Below are 26,571 nucleotides of genomic sequence, written 5' to 3' on the forward strand. Positions count from 1 at the left end.
GAAATTTCACAGAATAATTTATCGATTTATATTTTACATTCATACATACTTCCCAGATCGTCTTACATTAATCAATAATCAGTAATAAATACAACTCCACTGAACATTAAATTCGAAATCGCAATCTTTCTCGTTACAACAGCGAAACATATGATCTCTATGATCCCTTTCTCAACTCTGATCGATGAAAATACTTCATCACTAATACCTTATTGAAAAATAGACGAATTCTAGACACATTCCACATCTACGTTTCTTCCGAACTATAATTATCGATAACAGAAAAACAACGTTTACTCCGAATTCAAAACGATTGAGTAATTACTCATTATTATTAAACTCTTTCCAAAATCTTCACCACGAGTCCGACACGTTACAAGACACAGAGTCAACACCGTTAACACTAAAACTACTAGACATTCGAAATGATCCAATCCCGATTTCTTCTTCCTGCAATAATTAAAAAGATAAATATTTCTCTGAGAAATTATTAAAGAAACTGATGATACGCAAACTGAATTATAAATCAATTAAAATCTCAATTGATTATTGTTCATCTGAGACAAAGTCTCAACAAAAGTCTTGAAAAATTTGTAGAGGAATTTCAGAAATTCAATTCAACTGTCCAGTAGCTTTAATATTAACACTAAAACTACCGAGCAGTTATATTGACTTTTTGAAATTTCTCAATAGGAACTCCAAGAGTGCGTCTACTGAGACTTTAATTGATTTATGATTCAGTTTATATTGCTAAATCAATTTCTTCAATAAATTCTCAGAGAAACAGTTGTTATCTTTTTAACTCTTTGAACTCTGTGTGCTCCAATATTGCACCAGTTATAATATTAAATATTTCAATGAATCTTAAAGAAACCACCCTAAAATTATTCGATTTTCCGCACATCCAAATTTTCTGCTAAGGAAAATAAAAGATCGAAGAAATGTTATAGCATTTCTAATTTTCGCTAGGAATACTATAAAAATTAGTTTCAGTTACTGATAGATCACAGAACAACCTGAAGTGCTAAGGGTTAATAACTGCGCAAACAAGAAATCAGGAACAGGTTATTTCGACCCGTCTGGTAGCATTAATATTAAATATTCAAGCGATGAAAAATATCAAAGTGAATCGAACATCTCGAAGAACCTCGAGGAATCAATAGAAAAACGATATTCCGCGGGGCTCAGTGATAAAAAGGAAGCGAAGAAGAAGAAGAAGAAGAAGAAGAATAAGAAGAATAAGAAAAAAAAAAACAGGAAAATCACTGTAAGACTCGACCTCTCGAACGATGGGGATTTTATTTAATCGGGAATAGTGTTCTCCACGCGGCGCGTGACTACAATATGAATACACCGGCGGATCAAAGTCTCAGAATCGCGTTATCCTGGTCGGCTCGTCCTCTTCGTCCTCCTCGCGGATCGTCGCCTCCATTTGCGTCAGTCTGGGGCTGGACGGTCCGATCGGATAGATATCGTCGTGGCCGCGTCGGCTAACGTTCTCGACGTACACGTCCGTCTCGCCGCGACCTTTCTCGTCTTTGGTCCTCCGCTTCCGGTGGCACCTTGGCCGCGCGTACGTCGCGTCGACGTTGCTCCTTTCCGCCGTGCTCGTCCTGGACTAAAAATGGTAGTTCTTCAGTTCTTAACACTTCGTCTGCGAGCCTGTTAATCGTTTGCACTCGGAAATTTCGAACTAGAAACATTTGACAGTTTTTTATGAGACAGAGACTCGAAAGTAATATAGAAATGTTTTCGAATATCGTTTCGTTCAGTGAACTGTAGTGATTCAATTTAGTTGGGGGTCACCGGTGACCCCCACGGCATTCGTGTTAACCCTTTGCACTCGGAAATTTCTCACTAGAAATATTTGACAGTTTTTTATGAAGACGATATTCTTTGAAACTAACTCGAAGGAAAGTATATTGAGCAAAGTTATTTTGTTACGATATTTTACATAGGCGTTATACAAAGTTCAACGTTAACCCTTGAGAATATTACTTTTTAGAATAAATTGTAGATTCGAAGATTGGCTCATGGAAAGAATCCTTTGTGCAATTCGACCTGTTAGACGTATCGAACAGAAACCAATCAGAGATACCAAAGAAACCAATCAAAAGGACATCGAAACAAAGGACTCGAGCTTCGTCCTTTATAAATGCCATATGAATAATTGAAAGGGTCGTTCGAAAGGATCCTCGCGCAAAAATCTCTCGTTCGCCCGTCGCGTTCGTTCGTCGCGTGCCTACGAAGCGTCCTAGCTACCGTCCTAGCTACGAAAAAATGCAGCCGCGAGCGCGGGAAAAACGTAGGAAAAAATCTCACGTCCGCATCCTCGATGCAGACTTGCGGTATCGTGTAAGAGTTATTCACTTCTCGCATCTCCGTGTGGAATCCGTAGTTATTGTAACCGGGGATCCGCCTCGAGTCGCTGCTCCTGTACTGGTTCAGGTACTTCTGGTTCGGGCTCGAGTTCCCGTAGTAGTTCGGGTACGCGGACGCGACATGCAAATTCGTCATACTTCCTCCGGCGGCGTGCACGTAATCGTAAAACGGCCGGTTCTGCACAGAAAGGGTTATCTGAAGCGAAGGGGGGACAAAGGGTGGCGAATAAACTTGAACGTTGAAACGATATCGTGCGGCCATTTCGGTGTGCATTACTGTAGTTCCTTTATTGGTTTTATTTTGGCAACGGGTGGTTGATGGAGATGTGGAGTTGGTGTGGTTGTGGAAAGTCTTGAGGGAATCGTGTTTGTACTTTTATTGTGGCAGTTAGATTTGAATAAGAATGATGGGATTTGGGACGGCGCAGACGGTGGGGGGATTATAGGTTTGCAGTAATGACTTTTGTTGGTATTGTTCTTTGATTGGTGGTGGGCAGGGAGGTGGGGTATGGTGGTATGTTGGGTGATTGAAGGTAGAGTGATAGAATATGGAATAATGGGACATTAGAATGATAGAATAATGTTATAGAATATGGAATAATGGGACATTAGAATGATAGAATAATGTTATAGAATATGGAATAATGGAATATAGAATAATGGAACGTTAGAATAATAGAATAATATTATAGAATATAGAATAATGGAATATAGAATAAAGGAATATAGAATAATAGAAAATTAGAATAATGGAATAATATTATAAAATATAGAATAATGGAATATAGAATAATGAAATAATATTATAGAATATAGAATAATAGAATATAAAATAATAGAATATAAAATAATAAAATACAGTATAATGGAATATAGAATAATAGGACATTCTAATGTTCTACAGAATAACAGAATAACAGAATAATATTATAGAATATAGAATAATAGAATATAAAACAATGCAACATAAAATAATAGATCACAGAACAATAGAATATAGAATAACAGGACAAATTCATTTAAGGAAACTTAAATAAAGACTAACTCACTGCTTCCTAAAGCTCATGAAACAAAGATATCGAACACAACAGCACGTATTCGTGTTTCAACGGAAAATGTCTCAGCCGGAAGCCATACAAACATTAGTGTAATCGAGAGAATACGTATTTAAGTACATTCCTGACCTGTCTGGTGACTGTATTTATCCTCGGATCGGCGGCGAAGTCGGTCGATCCGAATCTCTGGCCGAACTCCTTGCCCCTGGCTATATGGGTGACCATGTAATACGTCCTCGGTATCAGGACACCGATGATAATTAAGTACGCGGTGGCAATAATGCCGGAAGAGACGACCGTGTCCCGGCACTCCGGTTCCACGAGGATGAAGCAGGTCAACCAGATCGCCCAGGTTATCAAAAGGCCGATAGAGGTGCCGAAGAAACACTTTCCCTCGCGATAATTACGTGGCAGCCGGGCGATGAAGAAGCACACGACGAACAGGGTGATCAGGAGGAATATATCGTAGCCTGGAAATTCGATTGATCGTTGCGGCTCGCTTTGTGTGTACAGTAATTATGAGACATCAGATCGGAATATTCATTAAGAGTTGACAAGTATTATACGTTTGTCAATATGTAAATATAACGTTATATATTTCGATGTTTAATGTACGTGAATATTGATTTTCATTGAATACCACAAGGAAATTAATTTTAACCCTCGAACTTAGGTTTACTTCGACCCAGATTTTCAAAAACTTCACTTCCCACCTAGTAGCTATGAACTTTAGTAGCTATGACTATCACGGATCAAAACAAACAAATATTTTGCTATTATCAATGCATTATCTTCAAATGAAATTTCCACTTGAAGTAGAATGGAAAATTTTGTTGCATTTCTTCCAAATTGTCGATAGAAAATATTACACGAGCTTAGTTGCGAAAGTAAATAGTACGCCAAGGGGTTAAGAACTTAGATCTTTGGGATGAAATCAATTGGAATCGCGAAGAAATTGAAAATCACGGGATAATTGTATAAATTAGAGCTTACTCGAGTTGTCGCTTGATCAAATAAAACTCGATAATCCGAATACAACACGTACAAATGAATGTTTACAAGACAAACTTATCCGTCAAAGATTCCGAACGTCAAACAAGATCATTAAGAACGTCTTCTCTTCCAGCATGAAGCACGCAAATGTCATCGTCGAGGCGACGTTGCCGATTAATCGATCGTTCCACACTGAAAGACTTCGCAGAAGTCTTGGAAGCTTCGCAAGAAGCAGAACAAAGAACTTACCTAGAAGACCGATGAAGACGAGGCTCCTGACGATGACGGCCGAATCGTCGCTGCCAAGGACGAAGTACATAACCGACATGGCGACCTGCACGCCGAACATGAAGAACACCATCAGCCCTTGAAGGTAGCCGTTGATGTGCGCGGTGAACACGCCGCCTTTAGAGAATACGAGGAAGAACGCCCTGGACAGCATCACGGAGAAATCGATGCCGAACGCGAGCGTCGTCACGAGGATCTTCCTCGAGTTGAGGGGTTCAGGGCCTACGTAGCTGTCGTTCATGCAGAACGGGACCACCGTCAGCAGCGTGAAAATGTTCGCCAGTATCAGGACGATCGTTAGCGTCGGATTCCCGTCGAGAACGTCCTCGACGATGAAACGGTAGATAATGAAGACGGCAATCACGCCGCAGGCGAACGCGCCGCACACGACCACCGTCAGGAAAATTGCTATCCAGTTGCCCGGCTTTAATAAACCCCTGTCGAGTGTATCTGCAACAGGGGAGCAGTCGAATGGGACATTGTTCTGTGGGCATTTTCTTCTTTGATTGGGGCGTTTGTTATTTTTGGGTATGCGAACATCTTTGTGCGTTTGTGTGTGTGTTTGTTTGTTTGTTTGAATTGGAGACTTCTTTGTGTGTTTTTGAGAGTTTGGAATGGCGAAGAAGATAAGGAATTTAGAGATTTCTGAGTTTGAGGTGGATTGGGAATGTTTGTTATGTTTGGATATGTGAAACTGTTTGAATTTGGATTTCTTTGTATGTTTTTGAGAGTTTGAAATGGCGAATAAGATAAGGAATTAGAGATGGTAGATAGAGAATTAGAGACTTTTGAGTTTGAGGTGGATTGGGAATGTTTGTTATGTTTGGATATGTGAAAATGTCTGAATTTGGATTTCTTTGTGTGTTTTTGAGGATTTGGAATGGCGAAGAGGATAAGGAATTAGAGATTTCTGAGTTTGAGGTGGATTGGGAATGTTTGTTATGTTTGGATATGTGAAACTGTTTGAATTTGGATTTCTTTGTATGTTTTTGAGAGTTTGAAATGGCGAATAAGATAAGGAATTAGAGATGGTAGATAGAGAATTAGAGACTTTTGAGTTTGAGGTGGATTGGGAATGTTTGTTATGGTTGGATATGTGAAAATGTCTGAATTTGGATTTCTTTGTGTGTTTTTGAGGATTTGGAATGGCGAAGAGGATAAGGAATTAGAGATTTCTGAGTTTGAGGTGGATTGGAAATGTTTGTTATGTTTGGATATGTGAAAGTGTTTGAATTTGGATTTCTTTGCATGTTTTTGGGAGTTTGAAATGGTGGGGAGAGTTGGTAAATAGAGAATTAGAGATTTTTGAGTTTGAGGTGGATAAGTGTTGCAATAAGGATTTTTATAACGCTTTCTCCAAATATCAAAACTCATTTCATAACATTGTTTAAAACTGTCAATTATAAAGCGTCGTTTATGCAAACCTTTGGTCACACCACGGGGGCCAAACCTCTTCTTGAAGTTCTCGCAACCTTCGCAGTTCTTTGCGTACTTCTTCAAGCAAAGCTTCGGCATTTTGGGCACTCTTGATTCAGGAGTGATCCGGAACTTCATGTTCGCGGGTTCCACTCTATAGGAAATCTGAATTTAGTGGTCAATCTCAATTAAAACAATAATACTGTACTACTAAACAAACAGTAATAAAAAAAGAGAAAATATTTAACATAACAAAACTAATTACAACCCAATAACCATATTTTCCTATTTTTCAGAAAAATCACATGATCATGTGATCTCAAGTGATACCACCAAACAAACAGAAATAAAAAAGAGAAAACATTAAATACAACAAAACTGACTACAACCCAATAACCATATTTTCCTATTTTTTTCAGGAAAACCACATGCTGCGAGTAATCCAAGAGCAGAAGCATAATATGGAGCACACTCTAAACTAAGCCCATCCCCACCTGTAGGCGGCCATGTCGATCAGCTCTTGTTGGCTCTTCATCGCCACGATGTACTTAATCGAGTGCAATTTCGGCAACACACGCAGAGCATGGTAGACCTCCCCGTTGCGAATCTCTTGTCCCGAATTGGGATTGAACCGCGGCATCACGCAAGGCGTCTCCATGCCACGGGGACAGTTTCGCTTCTGAAGGTCCTGGAGAGTCTGGGCCAATTCGACCATCGTTTTCCCGATACCCAACAGTCGGGACGAGTGTATCACCGAAGAGCTGGCTGCCTCGAGGAAATCATCCGTCGAGGACGCTTCTTGCAGCAGATTCAAGTCGAACGACGGCGTCCTTATGACGTACGATCCTGGGGGAACCAGGTCTGCAACATGGAAGCTGTAGCTTGCGATGTTTCCTTGGGGAGCGGACTCAAACGGAGGAACAATGGGTAAGTCGGAACTGATAAAAAGATAAGAAACTTGGCAGAATTGTGTTAACCCTTTGCACTCGACAGGCGACTCTTGATTGGATGCAACAAAATGATAGAACGAGGAAAAATCGAAACTTATTCTAGTAACCACTTCTTTAGACTCTTTTAGTATTTCATAAATTCCAAACTACCTTAATTTGTTTCATAATTTATAAGTTCGAAGAAGGAATTGTTTATGTATTATTAACCAGTGTCAAAAGTCAGATGTCAGTTAAAATATTTTTAAGTGAACAATGGAAGTCTCCAGTGTTTTCAACGTTCTTTACATAGATTACTGTTTCGAAGGTTTAATGTAGAAGGCAATTTTCGCGTAACGAATTCAACACGTTGACCGTCACGAAAACCTTCAGAATTTTATGCATCACTTATTCTTTTGTAGCAAAGATAAAGAAGAACAGTTACTTATTATTTGGTGTCTCAATGCGTACGTTACAGTGTTATCTAGTAATTTACGCTATGAAATACTTTCATTCGACATTAGTTATCGGACGAATTATAATTATTGTCAAGTAATTTGGAAGCCGGTCATGGGTGACCGACATGGCAGTCAATGTATTAACACATTACATACCGACCACTTTTCAGAAAACTGAATTGTTCGGATGGAAATTTTCAGTGAGATCAACTTATATCACTATACATACAAAAATTCAAATATCATATTGTTATGTAATGTATCTTAACCCTCTGCTAACGAATATCGACATTTTGCTGACATCAAACTTATCTTTGGAATACTAAGTAACAAACAAACGATTGAACTACTCAAACAGCAAGAAATCAGTACATAGTTCCCTTATCCTCTGTTATTTAACCATTCGAGTAACTTGGCAGAATCTGCAGAATGTTTTGTATACTTTAAAGATTCTTCGTCCGCAATTGGTTAAATAGATAATCTTGAATCAAATTTTATATTTTTCGTTGCCAGTACGCAATGTGTTAATTTGTATATTAGGGTAATCAGAGTTTAGACAAATTTGAAATTGTTCACGGAGATTTGAAGTTCGACGAATTGGTTAAATAGATAATCTTGAATCAGATTTCATATTTTTCGTTGCCAGTACGCAATGTGTTAATTCGTATATTAGGGTAATCAGAGTTCAGACAAATTTGAAATTGTTCACGGAGTTTCGAAGTTCGACGAATTCTAGAAGGTTCGACGAGCTCGTTCCTCTGACGTTCTTCGGAAGGATGGAAATAGACTGTTACGCCTGAGAACCTTCGGGAATCGATCGCGTGAACTTAAACCGATTTCGGTGGCGCAGCAACGTATAAATCCGTCCGCGTTAAACCATTCGACAACTCGATTCCCTCTATTTCGTGGGCAAAGCGAGGCATATTAAAACTATGTGGTAAACCGGCGGAAGCAACAAGTGCGAAGCATGAGTGCCGGGGAACCTTTAAAATAATATCGGTAGCGTGATACTTCACGCGTCCTCCACCATCTTGACAAATTCTCGGCGATCCCTGCAGCGGTGCATCCTTTTTATAAACTCTTCTTTACTTCATGGGTTCTCATCTTTCGGCTTCTCATGGTTCTTCTCGCGTTGCAATTTTTTTCGGAGTAATGATAGATAATTTACTTCGTTTTAATTAGTCACTCCCTTTGAGCGTTTCACGCGTTTGATTCGTTACAATGATGAAACACGCGAGAACAGAGGTTGTTGAAATGTAAACTTTGTTTTTTTATTAATTTTCTGATATTTTTCTATTGGTTTTCTATTGATAGTTTCTATTCAGTTTTTATCAATTTTCTATTGATATTGTATCTATATTCTTTACTCATTAGTCTCATTTTCTAGTGATTTTCTATTAATATCGTTTACTGACTTTATTCATTTTCTGTTGATACCTTCTACCGGTTCTACAAGTGTTCTATCGATTTCCTATTGCTATCTTTGACTAATTTCCTATTAATACTTTTTATTAACTTTCTATTAACACGTTGCCGTTGGTCACCGGTGACCGGAGCTTCCAAATTCCTCGAAAACAATTACAATAGGAAAATTGCTATTGAATCAAAATTCAGTAACACGAGAAGCTAGATAATAGTGTAATATGAGCACTGTAATACCAAAATATTAATAATTATTTCTAATACTATTTTCCTGTATTATAAAGGAAATAGATCTTACTATAACGAAACACGTTAATTCCCTATCCATTATCTACTTAACACATTGAACGCCGATTAAATTGCAGCTACTAGAAACGCGAGCGCCGATGATTATATTAATATATTTTTAAACATCAATCAAACCGAAATTTGTAACTTGCGAAAAAGAGTAAGGAATTCGATTTTGTCATTTTAGTTTGGATTTGTGTTATACATATCTAAAATGTTACATTAATGTAGGACTAGCAATTAAACAGTCGATTAATGGGCCGGCGCGCAATGTGTTAACTATAATTACACGAATCACATTTGAAAACACCATATAAAATCTCACCGTTTGCGTTGGATCCATCGATCGGCAGAACGATCCAAGTTTTCTTAGGTCCCTGCACCTTCTCGGCCCTCTCTATCCACTGTCGTATCTCGTTTCTGCTGCCAATCACGGCGATCACTGCCTCGGTGTCGTTGTCATCCAGCTCGACGGTGTTCGCGTAACTTTTCACGCAGATCCCGGCCTCCTTTGTAGTATCCAGGAACAGATTCAACGGGAAATCCGAGTCGACCAGTAGTAGATCGATCGTTTCGAACCTGGTGGCCAAGTAGTGGACCATCAGGTTGATCAAGGGCCTCGTCAGGTTCTGCTCTTTGTACGTGCTGACCGGAAGGACGCTGTAATTACGAAGCGGCTCGAGGATCGTCGCATATTCCGACGCCAATAGGATCCCTAGATCGTAATTGTCCACGCAGTCGGTGTCCACCGCCACCTGCAGCGCCTGTTTGTACACGGTCATTTCGTCGTGGCAGGTGTCGTAGACTTTCACCCCTGGATCGAACATTTTCACTTTTCTTTTAGGCGTTTGCCGGTGGAATTATTGATTGCATTATCGAGGGATATTGTGCCATTAGCTTTGGGAAATGAGAGATCTTGGAATTTGAGATTTGAATATTATTCAGTAGGTTGTTGGTAATTTTCTGTTGTCTGTCGGTGGAATTATTAATTGCATTGTCGAGGGATATTGTTTCATTAGTAATGAAAATGAGAGATCTTGGAAATTCTGATTTGAATGTTATTCAGTAGATTGTTGGTAATTGAGGGATATTGTGTCATTAGCTTTGGAGGATAAGAGATCTTGAAATTTGAGATTTGAATATTATTCAGTAGGTTGTTGGTAATTTTCTGTTGTCTGTCGGTGGAATTATTAATTGCATTGTCGAGGGATATTGTTTCATTAGTAATGAAAATGAGAGATCTTGGAAATTCTGATTTGAATGTTATTCAGTAGGTTGTTGGTAATTTTCTGTTGTTTGACGTTGGAACTTTCGATTTATTTATCGAAGGATATTGATTTGTTATCTTTGGAAAATGAAAGATCTTGGAATTTGAGATTTGAATATTATTCAGTAGGTCGTTGGTAATTAATTAAGTTCTATGTATCTTAGAATTAAAAAACTTAGACTTTTGCTACTAAATCGATTATGGTGTTTGATATTGAATCGTTCAAGGACGAAAATCGAAAACCGGAATATGAATATGAATATGAATATGAAAATTGAAAAACTTGAATACAATATGACGCACCTATGGAATATCCAGGCACGAAATCGTATTTGTTCAGAGTGTGCACCACGTAGAACGCAGTGAAAACTTCTTCGAGTCCTTTCGCGGAAGTGATATTGCAATATGGTCCATGATTTATGTCCAGGAACACTGAAATTTAATAATGCCGACTTTATTACTTCACAAAAAATTTACTCCGATTAATACTGCACACATTAGGGAACTTTTACCAATAAAATAACTTTCGCGAGTTTAATCAGGGGAAAGAATCACAGATACAGCAAAGGATTAAAGTTGCGAACGTATCGTGCAAATATTTCAAACGCTATATAAACTGCGAATTATCACGTACTCGTGCCAAAGTTCCATAAACAGTAATCATCGAATTGCAATGTTCCATGCGTTCATAATAGACGCGAACGTGAGAAATAGAATAAAATATAAAACACAATTAAGTTGAAGAAATATATAAAACATACACCTGTTGATGTCATTCTATATTAATTGAAATTAAAAATCGTGTAATTTTCCTTATATGAATTCGAACTTAGAAATAATGCATTGATTGGAAAAATTTCGTCTCGATGATGTTTCTTTGCAAAATGAGCCGTGTGGCAAACCCGAAATAGTAATTTACAATACTATCTTACGATTCATTAATTCTAAATATTCAAAATTTTTCTAAAAAGAAATATATTCGTTAAAAACGCGTCAAACATCGTTTAGAACATCGAATAAAGATCCTCTGTCGCGAAATCCGACATTTCACATTACATGATCAAATAATTGTGCGTTTAACAAATTTGCATGAATATTCGCGATTCAGTAATCGTCATCTTACACGACAGAACAGCGTCGCCAGGAATCTCGAACAAGCTACGGTTCCTCGGGCACTGTTCCTCCGTCGCCATCGCTGTCCAAAGAAGATTCAAATACAGCACCGCCTTAACCGCGATCATCATGAAAACCATCATTCCTCGGTCGTGCATGTCCGCGCAAAAACATCGGTGCGCAATGCCATCAAGTGAAATGATCGTTGCGACCGAAGGGTCTCCAGAACCGACTCGATTCCCTCATCGCGGCGTGTTTAATCGATATCCATCGAAGGGGAAGAAACGGGACCTTTCCTTTCCGCTCGAGCGGCTCTCACTCGATCCCGGAAGTGACGGACGCCATCGCGGAACCACGAGAAACGTGTCCAGTCAACCCTGTAAAACCCTTAATCACCGTTCACCATGTTTTCGTCTCATTCTCTGAGGAAGAAGAGTATGTACAGGGAACAATATAATATCCGGGTAGCGAAATGTGTGGTCTAAATCCATCATTTCGAAGATATTTCGAGTCAGTGAAGCTAAGAATTATGATTTTCCATTACGAAAATGAACCTGATACAGACTTAACGTAAAACTAACCCTACCACTCGTTCTTCTACAAAATAACCTTTTTTTCTTCGACAATCTAAAATACCCACGAAATGGTACTTTTAGATAACAAATCTTGCTAACTGTTTGCTAGCTAACTTTCTTAAAGAAGAATAATTATTTTCAACTTCGATGACCCAGAACACCTTAGAAATGATATTTTTAACCAGTTAACTGTGTTTTATGAGTATACACGTCATCGTAAAGCCTGACACGATACTAATTCTTTCAGCGATGAATTCTTTATTTTTTCACAAAGACATGTAATTCTTCTTTGTTTCGCTTTGATCTTTCATTAAAATATACTCTACGTACATTCGTCCTGCGTTCGACGAGTACACGCTCCATTTTTCGATTTTATTGCGCGCAGAACGAGAAGTTTTTCCAACTGAATTCCACAGTTAACTGGTTAAACAAGAAATTTCTCTAGCTAGTAGGTCCGAATTCAGTTTCTCAAAAAGGTACTGCGATTTTCAGTTTCACCGAAAGCAAGATATCAAAGGACGAACAATTACTGCATAGATACTACCATTCAAAATAGCTCCTCCCCAACAAAGCGTGTAGCTTCGCACTTCAAGTTTAGCCGTTCCGCTCGCACTCGGCGGAATCGTAGCCCGCGCGCCCCGACAAAATGGCGGCCGGGCACGCGGTCACTTATCGCGATCAGTGTTCGGCCGCTGGAGCGTGATCCGCGGGATTAATCCCGATCGGATCCATCAAATCGCGTGGTAACCGCCACTACGGGGCCAACAATTGCCCCTGGGCACGATCCTCCGCCTCTGTTTACGATTATCGGCCGGCAGCATTAATGGAAACGGTGGATCCTAGAGCTGCGGACCTGGTTGTTCCCCTTTCGCGACACCGCGATTGATCGGCGACGGTCTCTTTAACGTTTCTTCCTTTAGACGAGGCGGACGGGGGGCGGCACGGTTGTTGGACACCCTTCCTCACGCACTTTCCATGGCGATAGAGCATTATTGATTCGGTACCGAGTCCGGGGCTTTTGTTACGGACACCTGGAGGAACGGTGTTTCTTTTTTCTCCTCTCCGCCGGCTGTCGGGTTTCCCTGAAAAATGTTTCGAGAATAATGAGCGACGTGTGGGGTAATGATGAAAAATGTTTGCTTGTTCGCTTTGGCAGCGTGCTTCTGGTCTTGTTTCGCTGAGACGAAACGTCGTCTCTTGGGTAATTGATGGTAACACGCTAAATGAAAATGGTAGACGGAGTTATAGATTTCTCGAGAGTAGTCCGTGGACGTTCGAGCTGCAAGTTAATTTGCTTAGTGGGTCTTCTTGCTTGAACATGATACAAGTTTTATTGTAGATGTTGCCGTATTGACTTTCGAACGTATCGAAGTTGGTTGTGTTTGAATTGTAGGGGACGGGATATTTGCTGCGATGTTTGTCGTGAGCCACTATGATACTGTAAGATTTTCTGGTATTGATTTGTTGAAAGGATTGAAAGCGTACGTGGAAGATTAATGAAGAACTCGTGTGAAGGGTTAAAAGAGGTGAAGCTGGAGAAATGTTTGAGAGATTGTGAGTAGTTTAAACAGTTATTTGGAAATCGAACGAGGTCGCATATTAAAAATATTTGAAATTTTATAAAAATTCGGGTATGAATTACCATGAATTTACTTCATTAAGTTATTTTCAATCAATTTTAAGACTTCTTCAGTAAAATGAACTCTTTATGTTAGTTTCAAGAATATTGCGTAAATCCTATTGATAAATTCATCAATCAAACATTGGTAAGCTTTATAAACACACTAGAAATTGAATTATAATGCTCAAATAAAATATTTAACACAGCGGTCTATATATTCTTACTTCAAAGATAAATAAAGCTGCGAAGTCCTTCGTTCCAGCGCGCGCGTTTTTCTCCTAGATGGCGGGGAATCACATTTCTCCCAAGAATCTGTTAAAGAGAGACATTTTCTGAAGATGTAGTTCAGTAAATCTCATTCCGGGGAATGGGTTCAGTCCTCTCCAGCTTTATTTTTTGAGTTTAACTCTCTCAGCTTCGTTACAATTTTAGATTCCTCTCTTTTTCACGGCGAGCGTTTTTCATTCGGTGAAAGGATGAAAGTACTTATCATCGTTGTCTGACGTCGAGCACACTGGTTTCCAGTGTTTCGAAATCTTGATCCGCTTTAAAACCTCCTTAACAGCGTGGAGGTTGCTCTTCGACAAAGAAAATGCATTTGATCCTCTTTCGAGTAAGTCTTCGAACTCAGGTTTCTTGCCTCTTAAACTTTCGTACAGAGAATTCTTTCTTGGTCGAGTGTTCACCTTGCATTCACCGGTGCCAAATCTCCCTTCGTTCTTTTCGGGATCTCCTTCAGTGCCAATCTATGCGGACCTCGTTCAATCTGAGAAGCATTCGATGCTGTTCAGTTCAGTCATGATCGCTCTTTGATTAATTCCAATTTCTCCTTCACTGTCCTCTTCAGACGCAGCCGATGTAATCTTTCTTCGACGAGTAATCGATTTATAATCAGTCCTCGATCAATCTTCAACAGTCACTTCCCGAATTTAATATCGTCGTTCACGAGAATTTTCCAGCACTAAAAAAGCAGCGATAAGATTCAAGGTATTTATTAATTTGAGAACCGTCCAGCGATCTAATTTATACTCGTTTCTCATTGAATGTTCAATGTCACGGTTGGTTCAACATTGACCCGAGCGATATTATTTTTCCTTCAATGAATTTAAGGATTCTACTACTGTCTAGCTTCTGTAAATTTCATTGATTGTCTCACTGCGCGTTAGAGATGGTAGTTTCATAGTTTGGTAGCGAGCCAAGTCAAAAACTTCGATTATCCTGGCAGACACAATGAAATATGAAAAGGAATTTCGGGAAGTTTATGAACGGATCTAATGGTTACACTGCGAATCCCAGTAAACAAGTTCGAAACCGATAAAAATACTTTCTACGAAATTTCATCGTTGAACATAGCACTTTTACTGCTTCGTAGTAAACTAACGAGAACTAACGTAAACCTCGCGAAGTACAAACCAACAAATATCCAATAATATAAGTCCTAATACCATACGTAGTCAGTACTTCCAAGCAAATAGCTCAAAATCCCCTAATTCCTTTCCTCCGAGCTCCCCTAATTCCTCCACTGAAATTCATAAAGAAATTCCAGCCAGAAACACAGGCCTGCGAACAATATCAAAGTAAGAAATTCCAGCAACCGAAATTCCAGTCAACAGTCACACCGTCGTCATGTTTACACGAACAAAGATACATCCTCTACTCGCGGCGCACCTATAGGAACCCTCTGTCATCCACGTCCCCTATCACTATAGTCCTCGCAGCAAACAAAATCACTCTCGATACCAAACTTCGGAAAGGCAAGTCATATTTACTCGAACAAAGAACATTCGCTACTTGAACACATCTATACACCTAACCCTCTATCATCTACATCCCCTATCATTGTAGTCCTCGCAACAAGAAAAACGAGTTTCCATCCAGAACTTCGAAAAGATAAGTCATCATCCCTACGTGAACGAAGACACTTATCAGCCGTGTCAGTAGACCTGATCCTCCATCATCAGCACTTTGCCTACAGTTCCCACAGCAAACAAACTCAGTGTCCACCCGAAACTTCGAAAAAACAAGTCATCGTTTTTACGTGAACCAAGACACTCGCTACACGCGTAGACCTAATCCTCCATCATCAGCACATCATCTACGGTCCCCACAGAAAACAACTTCAGTGTTCATCAAAAATTTCAAGACAAGTCATATTTACGTGAATCAGAATATATTCGCTGGACACACCTCTAGACCTAATCCATCATCAGCACATCATCTACAGTCCCCACAGCAAACTTCAGTATTCATAAAAAATTTAGACACATCTCTAGACCTAATCCTCCATCGTTAGTACATCATCTACAGTCCCCACAGCAAACAACTTGAACGTTCATAAAAAATGCCAAGACAAGTCATATTTACATGAACGATGACACATTCGCTACTAGCAGAGCGCCTGCAGACCTCGCACTTCCCCTATCACCGTTCACCGCGAACGAAGTCAGTCTCTGCCCGAAACTTCGACGAAGACAAGGGCCCGACGCAGCTAGTCCGCTGCCCGAAGTCCCGACTGAGCGCGTTTTCGGCGTGTCGTGCAGCAACGATATGAAAGTTTCATGACCGCGCCGAAGGGAGCAGCTGGCAACGCACTGCACACGACAGTGACCACCACGGAAGCCATAGTTCGGGCTTCTCCCCCTTTTTTAAACGTATTACGCGTACGGTCACGTTGCGTTCTGCAGCCATTTAAGCGGCGCGCACGCGATCTAATTGACAGCCCGGGGCTGCGTTTTCTTTGACGCGGCGTGTCGCGGCTCCGCCCGTTGTTCCTCCGTTCGCCTCTTTTCTTCTTTATCTTTTTTTCATCCCCGCGGATCAAGGGTACGGCCGCTGATCGAACCGGACAATCGCGGCCGGTGATTTCCACCCTTTCTCTCTCTAATGAGAGGATAACCCAGTTCGAGATCTGTGTCGGCGTTCCGTTTCATTGAAATCGATGCGAGACCGAACGCTTAAGACCTCCTGCTACCGTCCGCCGGGGTGGAATCGTTTTTGGCAGCTCGACGGATTCGAATGGGATACTCGAGGTGTCTTTAACGAGGCTCCTCGGATTTTTGTTGTGCGATGATCGATTGACGATGAGCTCCCGACGGGGATGATTCGTGTTTTCTTGTTGGAATTTTTTGACGTTTCCATCTAGGTTCTTAAAGAGAGCTTCAGGGTTGCTCTGATAGATGGTTCTTTTTGATATTTTTAATTTGAAGAGATATGTTTTTCGAATGTTATTATGATTCTTGATAAATTCGGAATATTTTATTCAACGTAGAATGCTATGTTATCCAACGCGAATTTGAAATCGAGGTTGGGTAAATTCTGAGAAAGCGATATTGTTTATTGGAAAGTTTTAATTAACGTGAATGACGCAATTAACGTTTTGTGTACTTGGTAGAAAATGGGTTGTATTTGTTCATGCGTTAAGTTAATAACAAATAATCGAGAAAATTCAACGTTATAGACTGTGATGTAATGAAATTTGTATTTAGTTCGATATGTAATGGGATGCATCGTGGATAATTAGTTTGTTCGACGTTTCTATTGAATTTTTGGTTCTTTTCGTTAATTTGTCGACGAGTAATTTTCTTTGCAAGGTTAGCCGCGTGCTATTCAACTTTCATAATAAAAGTGAATCTATTCTGCCGAGTTAATTGACAGCCAAGGCCCCTTTTCAGTGCAGCGAAAAAGTAGGTGAAGCGACTGACTCTCCGCTGCTTCTAATCATTAGATTATAGACAATCATGATCGAAGGTGACAGCGTCTTCGCTAAAAAAAAGGGAAAATAGAGCAATCCAATTGAAACTTCCGAATTCCGTCTTTGTGTTATTCGATGACAGGATGATTTCACGCATAAACTCTAACTCTTTCTCCGGTTACACAGTTACAGGAACTTCAAACGAATAAGTTGCTTCTGAGAAAACACACTTCGCCTTCTATATTCCATAACTGCATTCACCATACAAACAATAACTTTCCCTTGCAAAAAGAATTTTCTCCGTTTATACAAAATTAATCAAAAACTCAATCCTTCATTCAGACTCATCGACACAGAGTAAAATAAACTTTTATTTAATAAAATTCCATCACTGTCCAAACGATAACATGTCTTCCCTTGTGTACGATACGTTACATCAATAGTTCCCTAATACAACAAATAAACATTCACAAAAGATCAATCTTCCAGTCTCGTAACCACTGATCATTCAATTGACTATTCTACTAGTTCCCCTTCGTTAAAAGCATCCTCCAAGTATAAGATAAAAAATCAGAAAAGTCAATCCAAAGCGAGACATCATTAATACGAAGAGAACTCGATATCAAGTTAACAATTTCCGCCATTGTTTCAACCTGAAACCGATTAACTAATCGATTTTTAGTTGACTTAACTAAATCGAGTTCTCTATGAATTGAATCGATTTACATTTCAGTTTTCACGGCGTTGAGTCAGTTTCTTGAGTAATTTCTCAAAGGAGCGTTTGTTACGTTTTCAATAATCGCAAAAAGAAGATGTCGGGAATAGATGATATCGATTCGTCTAATAGTTTTAATGTGAAATGCCTGAGAATCGGGAGATCTTGGAAATAGACGTTCGTCCGAAGGACGAGCGAATCCAGTATTTCAGGACACCGAGTATCGACTAGGCTGGTAGCAATGCGGTACACGGCCGAGCCCTCTCTCTCTCCTGAATTGTTCATTTATTAGCGTAGTCGCAGTTTAAAATCTAGAACAAACTATGAGGATAGCGCGCGGGGGGCCCGAGGTCTATAAATTCGGTCCTAGACTCCAAAACTTGAGATTCCGTGCGCGGCGAGCATCAGCCGCGAGGAGGTCGTCCTGGAACAGCTTCGATCTGTCCGGCTGGTTGCGCGGCTAAGGCGCCGATCTATAGCACCTTGAAGCTAGAGTTGGCCAACCATTGATTACGTATTTCATAATTGATTATTCTCCTGTTACACTTCTGTAATTGATCGTTGTATTTCTGCTTTGAAGATTAACGCCTTGTCTTACGATATCATGTCGGACTTGTGATAAAAATTTTAACACATCGCGTACTGGTGACGAGAAATCTCGTTTTTATATAGACACTTAGCTGTGCAACTTCGCTAATTACCACAGCATTGAAAATAATATAAAATTCAATTCGAATTGGTTATTTAAAATATATTACCGAACAATATATCTGAGTTTTTCTATGTGTAGTGATGTAAGTTGACCTTAGTGAAAATTGCCATCCGCACGGTTCAGTTTTCTGAAAATTAGCCGGTACGCAGCGTGTTAAACTGAATTTGAGAAACTTAAGTGTTACTGATTTCTTTAAGATGTAAATTAAGTATTACTTTTCTATTGTCAATCGTTAAGCTTTAGAGTAAACGTAGGCAGAATAAGCATCCGACCTTGAAGCTAGAGTTGGCCAACGATTGATTACGTATTTCATAATTGATTATTCTCCTGTTACACTTCCGTATTTGATCGTTACACTTCTGCTTTGAAGATTAACCCCTTGTCTTACAATATCGTGTCAGATTTGTGATGAAATTTTTTAAATGAATCTGAGAAACTTAAGTATTATTGAGTTTTTGAAGATATAAATTAAGTATTACTTTTCTGTTGTCAATCGTTAAGCTTCAGAGTAAACGTAGATAGAATGCATCCAAATTTGTTCTTTTCCTAATCAATTATTAATGATAGTAGTTGTATCGATTATAGTTCAGAAATAAATCATAGGGCAAGGAGGTAACTATTTCTAGCGGAGATGTCAGAGGACACCTATTAAAATGTTAACTTAAAATTATTTGCTCGGTTTAATTATTCTTCCTGAATTGAATATTGGTTGTTTTCTATAGATGATTTTTGTAATCGTTATTGGAAAAGTGGGAAAGTTCAGAATATACAACTAAACATGGAAAATAATTTTAAGATGAAATTTTAGGTGTCTTTTGACAACTTCGGTAAGGATGTTAAAATGTAATGGATTCGAGAATTGTTTGATTTATGTTAATAGAAGGTAAATATTACGTACAAAATTTGTTAATGTTTGAAATATAATAATGACGTGGATATGGGATGAACGTAGAATTTTCTTGTGGGAAGTGATTGAGATTAGTGTAGTTCTTATGGGGGTTGTCAGAAATTATAGAGCGAGGGGTTAATGGTGATTATAATAGTTATAGTCATGTTCACGCAAGTTCCAATTTTCGTAGAACGTTTTATAACAATTAGGATGAAAGAATAATTAATCCTAGGATAGGAGTAACGTAGACATTGAATTTTAATGTTTACTAATTTCAAACGGTTCCCCGTAATTCGCCAATTCTCAATTATCTTGAATATATGTATGAAGTGTCGCAGTCTAATAATTGGTTGTTGTTTAACAAATTGTTACCGAGATAAATCGGTAATCATCAATTACACCGTAATTTGTAATCGTTCGGAGGAAGACTTGAATTTATCTTTTGTTATGGAAGCTTCTCGAAGATAAGTTATTCAGCGGAGTCTAATCATTCCGTGACTAATGATTATTAAGCTAATGGTGCCAGTTGTTTGCATTTGCTTTGATTGCTTCTGTTGTTCATCAGTCATAATTACTGAATTGCTTAATCACGATTGAGTCATAATTAAACCGCAGAATTTCATAAGATTCCCGGCGTCCGATGAATTTCAAATGAAAAAATTCAATAGAATCAATCTGTACATGATATTGTTTCGTTTTATCCGCAACGTAATGAAACCACTTCTAAAACGTAGTTTTATTTAATTCCAGCTTCTTTCAGTTCGCCTGTAAAAATTTGAATTCTCACGAACTTCCGTAATCTAGTCGTAATCTTTAATTAGCAATCTTTGCTCGACTTCCCTCGAGAGGTAACGCTCCACGAACACGGCGGATTAAAGTTCATGCTTCACGATGTTTTATTTAAGACAACGCGCCGGGGAAATTGATTTTTAACACTGACATCGCGTATATACGCTATCCTCCGCGAGTCACCGTAAAAATAATTGTCTTAACCTTTCATTGTTCCATTGTTACACTCCGCCATTGTTCTATTCACGGAACGCAAGTTCGAAATAATGAATCTGAAAATTCTGAAATGGAAATTGTCATCGAGAATCTCGGGAAACATTGTCCATTAATATATCAAGACTCCACGTCAGGCAGACGATGTTGGATTTAAAAAAAAAAACTGGTATCCGATTTCAAGAAGATGGTTTTTAAACAGACTTCAACCCTTTCCGCACCCGTGAAAATGATCTACAGCCCGACACCGTATACCCAGCAATGTACACTCGATAAATTATTATTACCCTCCCGACACGAAAATAATTATCTCGAACAAACTTCTAAAGAGGTTGTACTCTTTTTCCACCGTGCACACCGCATTAACCCCTTAACTATCATATCGCGTGAGTAATCATCGAGTAAGTGAACCACGCTACTTACCGGAACCGCGACACTTTTTCAAGCCTCCAGGTCCTCGTCGCTGATGCGGCAATAAAATGGTTCGAGTACGACGAATTCTGGGAAGTCGTTGAGCTCTAGAGGGGGCTACGTCACTGGATACAAGGAATCCGGGGTAAATACTCATTCCGCGATTTCGTTTCTACATTAATCAAAACTTTACGATCGATCTACTGCAATCAACAATATCCATTGCACTCTAATCTTCCTTGCAAAATAATTTTCAAAATTCTGTACCCCCATTAGTTCACATAATTATCAATTCAATTCAATTTAAAAGAAGTTCTAACTTCGCATTTCAGAAATCTGTTACTATCACATATTAGCTAACACTGTATGCAATAGTCGCTATTCAAAGATCAATTAACAAACCCCGAGCTACCACAAGAATACAATAATGTAAAAGTTAATTCCAAAGAACCATTGATTGACTATTAACACGTTACTGCCACGAGAACCATCCGTTGTAACAAAGACAGATAGGAATAATTATTAATCATTTGCTACAATTCTTACGTTACAATATAGTTATCTACGTCATTGAATATTTTCATTCGACGTCGGTCGTCTTATAAATTATAATTTTCTATTTCGATGTTCCGGTGACCACCGTGGTAATCAACGTGTTGACCCTTTGCACTCGGAACATTTTCTAACTAGACAAAGACGATGTTCTTTTAACTGAACTCAAAGAGAAATCACAAGTGAATTGAGAAACAAAGCTTTTGTCCCAATATTCCACGCAACGATGCATTATACACAGTTCGATATTAAATATCAAATTTTATAGTTTTACCGCGTCGAATCAAGTGGTGACTGAGAGTCACCATTCGAGTGCGAAGGGTTAAAAGTGCAAACGAAGAGACTCGTGGCGCTTCGATTTCGTGGTTCCCCAAAATGGCGGGTGCGAAAGGAAAAGGCGGGAAGGTTGCCGCGTTCACTGGAAGCAAGATTTATTGTCCGCGCGTACAAGAATAGGTCCCGCTGAACAACGCCGATGACGCGCGCGATCGCGCCGGGCTCCGGATTCCGTCTTCTCGTTTATTCTTTTCCCCGGTGGTCAATCGCAATCGCGACGTTATCATCGCGTAACGGCCCCCGTGTCAAGGCCGGCCCATGACGCAACCGTGCACAGTGGCGAACGTTCCCGTGTAGAGGAGACGACAAATCGCCGCGTTATTGTCGAACGACATTTCGCCCACTTTGAACTCCGGATTCACCGCGACCTGAAAACGTAAATATCGTTCGATTATCGTTGCCCCCACCCACTCCGGCATGGTGACCGGCGATTGCCCGGCTTCAGTCTTATGGTCCGGAGCCATTCGTTCGCAGTCTATCTGGCTTTTCCTCTTTGTTTATCTTAGTTATTAACCAGTTAACTGTGGAATTTAGTTGGAAAAACTTCGATAAAATAAAAATGGAGCGTGTACTCGTCGAACGCAGGACGAATGCACGTAGTTCGCTCGATTGAACGATGATTATGCGAAAGTATTTCTATATTATAAACAATACTATCTAATGCGATGACGTTCAGCTAGATGGACGTGCAGTTATAGCAATGCAATTCGATCGAATGATTTAATATTTGATTTTGTGTATTTTCCGCCATGAAATCGCGCGGTATTCAACATGTTAATGAAAGATCAAAGCGAAACAAAGGAGAAACAAAGATTACATGTTTACGAAAAAATGAAGAATTCATCGCTGAAAGAATTAGTATCGTGTCAAGCTTTACGATGACGTGTATAGTCGTCGAACACAGTTAACTGGTTAACAGGTTAACCATCATGGCTGTAGGGACCATCAGAGGCTCATCATTTATTTATGATATTCATATGTAAATATAAACAAAAGAATGAAAATGAAGGTAACGTATAATTACCGGTTATCAGCGATTATTGACTTCTTTATCAGCGTTTCATATTCATAATTCATTTCAAGAAATTTCGGTTGATGAAGTTTCTTAAGAATTCTCTTCTGTTAACGTGTTAATTGTTTCATGAGTTCTTTTATAATTCTTTCGTAGTATTTTCATTACTGTTAAACTAGAGATCAGGTGATATTCTCTATAAACTTGTTTTTCATGAATCATTGACGCAACAGAATTCTGTGATCAGATTTTTAGCTTTAAACCTTCTTCGCGAATCCTGGACGATATTAGGAGAGTTAACGCTCGAACTATGATGAGGCAATTTTCTTATATTTTTATGCAAATCGTGTTGAATTTTGATTGGCTGTATCTTAATTGAAGTATCGCTTGTTCAGTGATATCCCGGAGAAACATCTGTGCCTCTTAAACGACTGCTAACCGAGAAATCAGGAATGTGTCATTTCGATCTATTTGATAGTTCCAGCGTTAACGTCATTCCCCAGATGCCGATCCGCGTATCCGATTACCGTTTCTCTTGTACCGTTAAATGTTTTCGTTATGCAATCAATTCTCCGACCGCGCTGTCTCTTCTCTGCGGTATAGTCAGCGGCGTTTCCTACTTTCAGCGTGATTACCGCGATTGGTAAAAGGTGTTCGATCGGACGGAACTGCGCTAAAACGATTGCTAGTAATTATTCGGTATCGATTCCGCGTTAAGACGGGCCTGGTAATTAGTGGATATTGTTGGCTCCGAGTGTAATGGATAATTTGATGATTGCTCATTTGAAATGGTTCTTCGCCGGCGGTTCGCGGAAAGTACGATCGAACGGAACGAAACATTTACCATGAATTATCCGATATTAATTTTGCGTGGCGAGTTAAATAATGGTTAATACACAGTGCATCGGTTAATTAATTAAATATTCATTTAGAACCATCTCCCTAATTGGATGACGTTCAAACGAGCGGTACGTGTAATGAAAATCACTTGACTTTAATGGAAACAGAGTGAGATAGCAATCGGCCGATACGATCGAGCAATCAGTGATAATTAAAATAATTCTTTTACAAGGAACGTAACAACTGAAATATTCCAACAGTATAAGAACAAAAAGAACCTCTATATCATTAACATTAAAACTACCAGTCATAACGACCCATTCTTTCTTCCCTTCGCAATTATTATAGAGATGTTTCTCTGAGGAATTATTCATGAAATTGATTCAGCAATGCCAAAACTGAATTGTAAATTAATTAAGGATGCAATAGATGCAATCTTTGAGTTTCTACAGATCGAAAAGTCAATCTAACTCGGTAGTTTTAGCGTTGATAACCATATTATTTCGATACGACCAATTAACATCTCTACTTCCTCGTTAAAACTCTATCACCGATATGTGTGCACACATGTAACAACTAACATTAAAGACATTTTCATTATACCAATCTGAGGTCCTCTATTTCCATGACAAGACAGCATGCATCGGGTGTAAAACAACTCTCAGATTTTACAAGTTCCACAATAAACCAACGTTGACGTTATTCGAATTCGAAACCGGGAATTTCTTTCCTTCGAGCAACTACCGACGTTAACGAATAACTAAGAAAACAAAGCGAAAGGAAACAAGATAAATTCTCATTCTCCGCGTACCCGTCGACGAATAAACTTCGACTCGAATACGTCGGCGACGCGCGACGTATTTCGCGGACACCGGAACACAATCGAAGCGGCGTGTGTACCTTAAACGTGTACTGTCCGGGCGGCAGCTCCGATATGTCCACCCACTGGCAATCGATATTGTGCTTGTACACGTCGCTGCAGTTCACTGAAATTCCTTGGTCACCGTAATTGGCGCATTTGTACCTGAAATCGCGGAACCGTGGGTCGTTTAATTGGCTGGCCAATTAGACGTTCGTATCGCCGGCTCCGATCGAAAAAAAGAGCCGGCGGGAAGAACGAGAAAAGGGGGGGAGAGAAAAGAAAAATCGAGCGCCGGACTCGCGCGAAGGCGTTCTTGCGTGTGAAACACAACAAGAAGTGTACACTAGAGGTATTTGGATACGTTTATCTCATTGGGAGTGTGCTTTGTACGAAATGCAATTGAAGTTAAATTACTTAATGAGACTTCGTAAGTAAAGAAATAATGTTGAAGCTTCAAGATCGATCGGGAGTATATAGTTCCAACTGAGCTTATCTGAAATCTGGATATTCAAAGAAATATTCAACAATAGAATCATCTTACAAAAATAAATTCACATTTATTAAAATTTCGATTGCGTTAATCTAATTTTTTACCACTAAATCGGTCCGATTGCCTGAAAAGTCATTTCTCCCGATCGTCAAGAAATTCAAAATCTAGTAGCTCCAATGTTAAAAATCGACTTCATTGCTGCTCAGCGAATGAAATAGTTATCGTTTAAAGACTAAATTTAACAACTTCCACATATTCTCAACATGTTTAACCTATGCATAATCTGTCCATGCATCAATGACAAAAGCATCGAATGCATTGTACCGATAAATATTCCTATTACGGTAAGAGCATAAACCCTTCGATCCTAATATCGTCGAGTGGCCAAACAATTCCGAACGGTAATGTATATTTTCGGTAACGAGGCTAATTGCGCTTTACCTCGGCTCCACGCCCGGCATGCATTGATTGTCCTCCAGGCAGAAAGACGCTTTGTGCCCCTCGGCGAGCCTGGTGCCGTTCCCGTCGAACACGTCGAACGTCGCGAACACCTCCATCGAGTGGTAATGCCTGTCGTTAACAAGCCGTAATGCGGAATTAATGATCGTTCTCCCCCCCTGTGCACCCCCGACCGACAGACCGACCGCCTACGGTTACCTCCGACGCCGGCGTCGCGACGATTGGAAGCCGCGTGTACGCTCTGTTCATGATTAAAGCGGCCGATCCCGGCGTGGAGATAAGACTGCGAGGCGGGGGTGGTTCGGGGCGTAGCTCTCGCGATTCTAATGCGTTTTAGCGTGCACGGGGAGGGAACGGCGTTAGGTGCTGCAGGGTGTTCTCAACGCGATGATCGGGAATTATGGTAGTAAGCACGCCATTTTCGGGGTTTTACCACTAAAACTACCGAGCACTTCAATTGACTTATCAAAATTTCGCTATGGAAACTCCAAGAGTGCATCTGTTCAGACTTCAATTGATTTGCAATTCAATTTGCCTAGTGCTAAATGAATTTCTTTAATAATTTCTCAGAGATTTGTTACCTTTCTAATAATTGCAAAAAGGCATGGGTCATTTGATCACTCTGGTAGTTTTAGTGTTAACATATTGTTGACCGGAAATTCCAAGCTATCTCATGTCACCGGTTGTTTCGTAATTAACCCTTTGCACTCAGGAGGTGACTCTCAGTCACTTGGTTTGATACAGTAAAATTATAAAGTTTGATGTTTAACACTAAACTTTGTATAACGCGTCACTAT

At 39.6% G+C, this 26,571-nt stretch overlaps 3 protein-coding genes across 13 annotated transcripts in view; 1 reads left to right on the forward strand and 2 right to left on the reverse strand.

The window, feature by feature from the left end:
* On the reverse strand, nt 1–24,799 carry boss (G protein coupled receptor bride of sevenless). Of its 11 annotated transcripts, XM_076373327.1 has the most exons (13): nt 24,567–24,766; nt 21,236–21,348; nt 14,028–14,764; nt 12,727–13,264; nt 11,618–11,994; nt 10,798–10,926; nt 9,553–10,041; nt 6,628–6,994; nt 6,142–6,287; nt 4,679–5,167; nt 3,566–3,906; nt 2,323–2,559; nt 1–1,618 (listed from the first exon to the last, which is right to left on the reverse strand). In XM_076373327.1, exons 5-13 carry the CDS (start codon nt 11,763–11,765, stop codon nt 1,370–1,372), a joined length of 2,595 nt encoding a protein of 864 aa, XP_076229442.1. In that variant the 5' UTR covers nt 11,766–11,994; nt 12,727–13,264; nt 14,028–14,764; nt 21,236–21,348; nt 24,567–24,766; the 3' UTR covers nt 1–1,369. The 11 variants fall into 11 exon arrangements, with proteins under 11 accessions (XP_076229442.1, XP_076229443.1, XP_076229444.1 ...); XM_076373328.1 differs by lacking the exons at nt 21,236–21,348; nt 24,567–24,766 and adding an exon at nt 24,775–24,799; XM_076373329.1 differs by lacking the exon at nt 14,028–14,764.
* Gprk2 (G protein-coupled receptor kinase 2) overlaps nt 6,919–26,571 on the forward strand; it is an 87,734-nt gene continuing 68,081 nt past the window's right edge. The window contains exon 1 of the mRNA XM_031969898.2: nt 6,919–7,060. The gene's annotated coding sequence lies outside the window, so the exon portion shown is untranslated. The remainder of the gene's footprint in view (nt 7,061–26,571) is intronic.
* The window catches only part of LOC116424020 (lysyl oxidase homolog 2B), a 14,984-nt gene continuing 10,593 nt past the window's right edge, over nt 22,181–26,571 (reverse strand). Inside the window, exons 6-8 of the mRNA XM_031969903.2 lie at nt 25,757–25,885; nt 24,864–24,987; nt 22,181–22,479 (exon numbers count right to left, since the gene is read on the reverse strand). Of these exons, the coding sequence (XP_031825763.1) occupies nt 22,357–22,479; nt 24,864–24,987; nt 25,757–25,885 (376 nt within the window). The 3' untranslated portion in view covers nt 22,181–22,356. The remainder of the gene's footprint in view (nt 22,480–24,863; nt 24,988–25,756; nt 25,886–26,571) is intronic.

Source organism: Nomia melanderi, chromosome 13, assembly GCF_051020985.1.
Source record: "Nomia melanderi isolate GNS246 chromosome 13, iyNomMela1, whole genome shotgun sequence".
Lineage (NCBI taxonomy): Eukaryota > Metazoa > Arthropoda > Insecta > Hymenoptera > Halictidae > Nomia > Nomia melanderi.